Raw genomic sequence first — 7,350 nt, forward strand, 5'->3', positions numbered from 1 at the left:
TGACGGCAGCTGTGTTAGGGAGTAGGTGGTTAGGTGTTTTGTGTCAACCAAAAACCTTACGAAATCGGCACAGATCGGAGGAGATAATCGGCAAAACCATATGTATATAGAATATAGGATATGGTTAATTGTTTGATGGGTATTTATGTATGAGTATTGTTATTATTATTATTATTATTGTTGACTTTTTCAGGATTTGTTTATGAACAAGTGGCGAATACCAGTGAAGAAGAAGAAATGGTCTTTATGTGCTCATAGTTGAATATTGAGATTCAACGATCCTTATATTTAAATTATTTATGATGTCATCCGGGTCAAACACCAATTTAAATTATTTATGATGTCATCCGGGTCAAACACCAGTCCACCCTCCCAGGTCGGTCTGACCTTTGACCCGGTAAGACGTCCAGGTCGGGTCTGAAAACATTGGATAATACGATTAGTGATTTTATGTATGGCCTAATCAACTATCAAACAACCTTTTTTTCAAAAAATTTACTAACATAAATTAAATATAAGATTCTTAGTTTATCAACAAAAGTTATAGTTCGCGAGCCAAATATAATATGCAAATGTGATTTCGCTCGGAATTCTTCATTACATTTTAAGAACGCAGCAGATAGCTATTAAATAATGAAAATGAAGTAACTGGACAAGTGACCGTACTAAACAAACAAATAAACCAGTTTCAACAGCACAGTTCAGGTTGTCTCCAACACGAATTGACAACGAACAGAAACAAAAACATAAATCGTATACGAAAATAGGCTTCAACTTGTACATTACGATGCCAAAATTGCATCCTAAGCATAGTAATTCAAGCTTGCTTTCTTCTTAGCTTGAACTTGGATGATTCCTTCATTAAAGTCTTCATGGTTTACCTGCAAACAAGTCATTTATTTTATGAACCATTTTTACAATTTCAAAATATTGCAATACAAACCAACATTTGTGAAAAAAGAATTTAAAGATTGTGTTAGGCCTGTAACTGTGTTCAGCGGAAAGATTGTGTGTTCGTCTTTTAATAAGCAAACGAACATGAACTAATTCTTTGTTTCATTTACTTAAACAAACGATCACAAGACACATCTCTTTCAGTCGTTCATTAATTTATGTTGAATATTATTCGTTCGTTGGCGCCATTTATGTTCAGTTGTTTATAAAAAATAGGTTTGTTGCAATTTAGTCTAGTCACATAATTGGTACAACATGTTGATAGTCAGGTTTTACTTTAATTAGTGTTTGCTTGGTTACGGGCATTCATCTGTGTTCAGTTGTGTTTGTTCATTTGTGCAGACGTCTACGTTCGTGAACCATTCGTTTATGCTATTAACAAGTGAACATGAACAGAAAACCCTCTGCGTTTAATCATTCATGTTTAATCATTTGTTCAGTTAAACGAGCGAACACAAACATGCCATGTTCGTGTTCGTTTACAAGCCCATATATTATTCGTACCTCAGTAGCATCACGTCGCAGAGCAAGCATGCCAGCCTCCACACAAACCGCTTTCAATTGTGCCCCGTTAAAATCATCTGTCGATCGAGCCAGCTCTTCAAAGTTGACATCCGGGTGAACATTCATCTTCCGTGAATGAATCTACAAAATAAAACACAAAACATGCTGACAAAATATAATTCGATAAACATGAAATAATAATAATAATAATAATAATAATAACAACAACAACTAAGATTAGATTCAGTAAAGGCACACCTGCATAATCCGAGCCCTTGCTTCCTCAGTAGGATGAGGGAACTCAATCTTACGATCTAACCGTCCAGATCGCATTAGAGCAGGGTCTAAGATATCAGCACGATTCGTTGCTGCTATCACCTACATAGCCAATTCTCTCGTTTAGAGTTACATATTCTTATTTACAAACTTCTTATCATCTATAATTTATATAATAGCATACTAAACTATACTAATTCAGTAGTAATAGATTAATTCGAGAACAAAGTACCTTAATTCGGTCATCACTGCTGAAACCATCCAACTGATTAAGTAGTTCCAACATAGTTCTTTGGACCTCCCTATCACCACTTACTTCACTGCAAATAAACGCAAAATCTTGTCTCATAAGCACGTGTGACAAATACAATAGCTTTATGATAATTTTCTGCGCATTTTAAATGAAAAGATACACGTTTTAATACCTATCAAACCGCTTTGTGCCAATAGCATCAATTTCATCAATAAAAATGATGCAAGGTGATTTCTCTTTTGCAAGTTGAAACGCATCACGAACAAGTTTTGCACCATCACCAATAAACATCTACACACATGCCCACAATTAATATTGATTAGTGCACTATTAGCATTAATATTTACTAAAAAAACAAGAAAAACAGATACCTGAACAAGCTGGGGACCGGCTAGCTTCAAAAAAGTGGCATTTGTTTGTGCAGCACACGCACGAGCCATTAAAGTTTTTCCAGTCCCAGGTGGGCCATATAAAAGCACTCCTTTTGGTGGTCGGACTCCTAATTTTTGAAACCGCTCTTTATGAGTCATTGGCAAAACTATAGCCTCGACTAGCTCTTGTATCTGAAACATAACAAACGATACAAAAAAGATATTATAAACCAAAAAACAACAATCTGTAAGGTTTACAAGATTTCCACTTGCCTGTTTTTCTAGACCTCCAATGTCATTGTAATCTTCAGTTGGTTTTTCATCAACTTCCATGGCTTTGACTCGAGAATCATACTCGGATGGTAATGTGTCTAATATCAAGTAACTGTCTTTGTTCACGCCCACCAAATCACCAGGTTTCAGTTTATCGGGGTCAACGAGACCAACCACAGGTAAGAAAATTGTCTGCAGATGTTACAGAAATGTTAGCATGTTGGTGATCAGAATATGTTGCAGTTTTGACCTGTTTACTACTGAGTAGAGTTGTAAACAACTCAAAAAAGAGCAAATCAAAGAACATTAGTTAGATATAATGTATATAAAGAGCACACAGGACTACAGGAGTGATTATGTGACATGGAGTACCTGGCGAGTAGAAGTTTTGAGCACAACACATTTACCCTTCCTTTGAGAGTCAAGATCAATATTAGCACCATCTTCCTCAGCTTCATCCTCTGGGTTCATTTCCAAAATCTGAAACACACACACTTGGAATACAAATATCTAACCCTAATCTAAAGAAAGAAAAGAGAATGACTGATTGAATACCTCAACAATGTTACCGACTAAGTAGGGAAGCTGTTTATTAAGTTTAATCTTCTCCTGGTTCTCCTTGATCTTGTCCTTGAACGATTCCAATTCCAGATTGCTACGCTGCGACTCCTCCTGTTCATTAATTGCAATTATAAGATATATATATATAGGGTTTAAAAATACAGATCTGTTAATAATAAAAGAACACCTTGAGGATTCTGATTTCGTTGTCGAGAAGACGAGAGGCTCTCTGGATGTCTTCGGTGGACATGGAGGATAGCTGGTCGTCTTCGAAACTAGTGTCTTCTGCCATTGATATGATATTACTTATTATTATTGTCTGTTGGTGGTGGCTTCAAATGGAGAGAAAGAAGAGTGTGTTTGTGTTTGTGTTGTATAGAAAGAATACAAGATTAGCGTCTTGGGGAGGAAGAAAGGTATAGAGAGATTATATTCGGATCTAACCTTCCTTTTCCCATGGGTATCCTTTTTAAGTTGATGGGTCTAAATATCATTTCCTCCATTTTTTTTTTATTTTTTTTTTCACACCATATTTTCTAGGCATAGACCATTTCGTGCTTAGCAATGTTTCCGATTCTGGCTAGCAACAAACTTAGTGTCCTTAAACCTGACAAGGGGGCACTCTAGTAAGGTCAACACAGACTGGGCATGGCTCATCAACTAGGAACATGTGGATCATTAAACGATATTTAAGAATGACCCGAACTCCACTGCTAACATGTGTTATCTGACTGGGTATGGTTGTTGTTAGAATAAGTCAATAAACAAACGAAATACACCTCACACATTACGACATGTGTTATTGTGCTTTAAAATTGAAACATACATAAAGAAAAAACTTTGGGGCGATACATTTGGGAAACATGAAACGAAAATACTCAGTAGTCATATTAAAATAAAAGGAAATGAAATTGAAGAAACACTAAGTCTAACCCGATAAGGTTAAACCCAATATCTCACCTAGGAATTAGTTCACAGATAGAACTAGACTTATAAGCCTAGCTTACTGTCTTATCTATTATACTACTGCAAATGGGAGTAAGTTCCGGCAGATCGTACACCTGCAAAACTGAACACCATGAGCTCGTTACAAGAAGGGGAATAGGGTGGGCTTCTCATAACCACCCTCCTGCGTGAGAATCAGTATGGTAAGTAGTTGGAATCTATTTAAGGAGTTAAAGAGTATAGAATCAGAATCCTATTACCGTTAGACTTCTATCTGTATTTATAGCCAAAAAGGGGAGAAGGTTGGGCCAGCTGTCCCGCTCAATGGACGTTTCTCCCGTCATGGTCGAGCACGACGGCTTATCCTGATTGGCTGGACAGTCTGCCTAATGATGTTCGTTCTTTTGATGCGAGTACAATGTTGGCCCATTCTCATTGGTCCATTGTACGCCCATATAACAGTTGATACTACGCAGTGGTAATACACCACATGTTCTACCTGTGGCAGCACTTCCGCTATTCTTTCTTTTGGTGCGAGTAAAACGTTGGTCCATTCTTATTGGTCCATTGTGTGTCCATATAACAGTCGGTACTACGCAGTGGCATTCCACCACGTGTCCTACCCTTGGCAGCACTTCAGATCAGTGATGGTTTGTAACTTCTTCGCGGAAGGTATCATTTCCGCGGGCTAATCATCTTGACTTGTGATTTGTATGGAGTGTGAAGAGGTATGTACCCGCCTCAACACCGAGCAAGGCGGGTCAACCCACAAGATATAGACAAGACGCTTGAAATCAAGACATTACGAAGGCACAAAGCCAAAACCTATGCGCATGGCGCATATCACATATGCTCAGGCATCATATGCCCAGGCACCACACATGCTCAGGCATCATATGCCCAGGCACCACACATGCTCAGGCATCATATGCCCAGGCACCACAGATGCTCAGGCATCACATATGCTCACGCATATCACATATGCGCGTGGCACATCCGCGCGTGGCGCATATCACATGCTCGTGCATATCACATCTGCGCATGAAACATCTGCGCGTGAGAATAAAGAGAAGACCTCGCGCATCCTCAGGATAGGCGCGCATCACACATGCACATAATCAACCTCATCCTTATCCAAATCAGGATTAGGGCAACCTTGATTGTGCACGTCAGATCACCTTCCAGAAGGTATCTTTTTAAGGAATAAGAATATGCTGATGTTGACAGCTGCCAAATGAAAGGTGGACAACTCAGCATGACACATATGCTACCACGTGATTACAACCAATGAGAAAGCACCAGGTGTCCCAGAGGACACGTGGCGCAGAGCAATTGGAGGAGGCCAACAAGGCTGAGCCCAATCAGTGGAAACCCTAGCACCATAAATACAGCATCAACTCCACAAGGAAAGGACATCATAACACATTCATTCACATTCACTCACAGACAGTTACAGTCAGTAACACTCACAATCACAGCAAATTACAGAGTATTCAACTATTAAGCAATACTCTTCAGATTTCCTTACTCACACATTATTATCTTCTCCCACAAATACTTATTCTCACACCGGAGGGTTACCCCAAAGAGGACCCCTCTGTCCCTTTCTGAGGGGTTAGTTGACGGTGCTGTTCATTTTGTAGGTGGAAGAACACAGATCCAAGAAAACCATCGGTGAAATAGTATAATCACACCCGAGGAAAGTAGATCGTCCACCAGTGAGTCGATCCACGCTTCTTCATTGGCGCCATCCACTGTTACAACGGCAATCAGATCTCATCAGATCTATATATAAAAAAAAATCACCATGGTTTCTGGCGTTCATAACGTTGATCAAGTTCTGGAGGATATTGAACGTGAGGATGTAAATGAGGGACAACAGTTTCTGAGGGTGCCGCGTGATTCTACGCGCACCACCAGTAACCGTCCCTTCATCACAACTCCTCACGGCCAGACTGAAACTCATCCAGACGATCTCACGTTACAAAATCTTGCCGGCGCGAAACAAAAAGGACCAATGGGTCCAGAAGATGAAACAAATGATCCTAAAGAATGGCTCATAAACGAGCAGCGGCGTCTAATGGACAAGTACAATGAGATGGTCAAACAGAAAAAGCTAGCCGACTTAACACAAAGGCAAGCGCTTGATAAGCAAACTGTTCATGGAACAAAAAGGCCGCGCGCGCCGGAAGAAGGACATTCTGTTCACACTGCACACACTGAGTTCAGTGATGAAGAAGTGAACAGCATGAGGAAGACGCGAGATACTCATGCAGGAGGCTCACAGCTCCGCGCGCCTGTGAACATGGCGCCTGGAGCCAGAGCCGATCTGGATCTACACATGCCGTACAGCCCACCAGTTAGAGGGCAAGTGGACGTAACCACACCGTATAGACCAGCCATCTTGGTGAAACATTCAAAGTTCACTGCGCGCATCGCGCAGGCTCCGATCCAGCACAAAACCAAGATGCCAAGTGGTTTGGGCAAATATGACGGCACAACAGATCCAGACGATTTCTTGCAAGGTTTTTACAACACGGGAAACCTAGAGAGCTGGACGATGCCAACATGGTGTCACATGTTTGCTCGTTGCCTTACGGGCGCGGCGCGTGTCTGGTTCGAGAGCTTGCCGACTGGGCAAATTGATGGGTTCGAGGAACTATTGGAAAAGTTCCAAGCCCACTTCGTACAGCAGCGCAGACACACGCGCGACCCTGATGACATCATGCACTGCGTGCGCAGGAATGATGAAACGATTGAAGACTACATCACTCGTTTCAATCAGGAGTCTCTGGCAATCGGAGGTATAACTGAGCAACTCCTGCGCGTGGCCTTTATACAAGGCGCGCGCAGTGATCAACTCCGCCGAGCTCTCGTAAGCAGAGATGGCATGCCCACCACGTGGGCCAAGTTAATGGAAGCATCGCGAGTTTTCGCGAGGAATGAAAAACAAATTGCCCAAGATAGGGCAAGAGAAAGAGCGCATCAAGCTGAGTCACCGCGCAGCAAAGAAAAGAGGGGCAAGCAGAACTCTGTATGGTCCAGGTTGCAACCAACCAGTTTTTCTTCCGCAGAAAAGCAGGCGCAACCAAGCTCACCCCAGCCCCAAAAAGATGTTCATAATCGCGGGGAGGGTGACAGGAGGGAGGGCGGCAGAGATCCTAACAGACCTCTGCCAAGAATATGGACTCCCCTCACTAAAACGCCTTCACA

The 7,350-nt window shown here is 41.3% G+C and overlaps 1 protein-coding gene across 1 annotated transcript; it reads right to left on the reverse strand.

Annotated features, from left to right (window-relative positions):
- Positions 1-624: 624 nt before the first annotated feature.
- On the reverse strand, positions 625-3,574 carry LOC143610972 (26S proteasome regulatory subunit 6A homolog). The gene is made up of 10 exons (XM_077085307.1): positions 3,380-3,574; positions 3,187-3,303; positions 3,004-3,111; positions 2,632-2,823; positions 2,359-2,550; positions 2,160-2,278; positions 1,967-2,054; positions 1,717-1,836; positions 1,459-1,599; positions 625-881 (listed from the first exon to the last, which is right to left on the reverse strand). The coding sequence occupies exons 1-10, from the start codon at positions 3,482-3,484 to the stop codon at positions 804-806; spliced, it is 1,260 nt and encodes a 419-aa protein (XP_076941422.1). The 5' UTR covers positions 3,485-3,574; the 3' UTR covers positions 625-803.
- Positions 3,575-7,350: the final 3,776 nt, after the last annotated feature.

Source organism: Bidens hawaiensis, unplaced genomic scaffold (genome assembly GCF_021521415.1).
Source record: "Bidens hawaiensis isolate Kalapana, Puna unplaced genomic scaffold, B.hawaiensis_p1.1 tig00028803_1, whole genome shotgun sequence".
NCBI lineage: Eukaryota > Viridiplantae > Streptophyta > Magnoliopsida > Asterales > Asteraceae > Bidens > Bidens hawaiensis.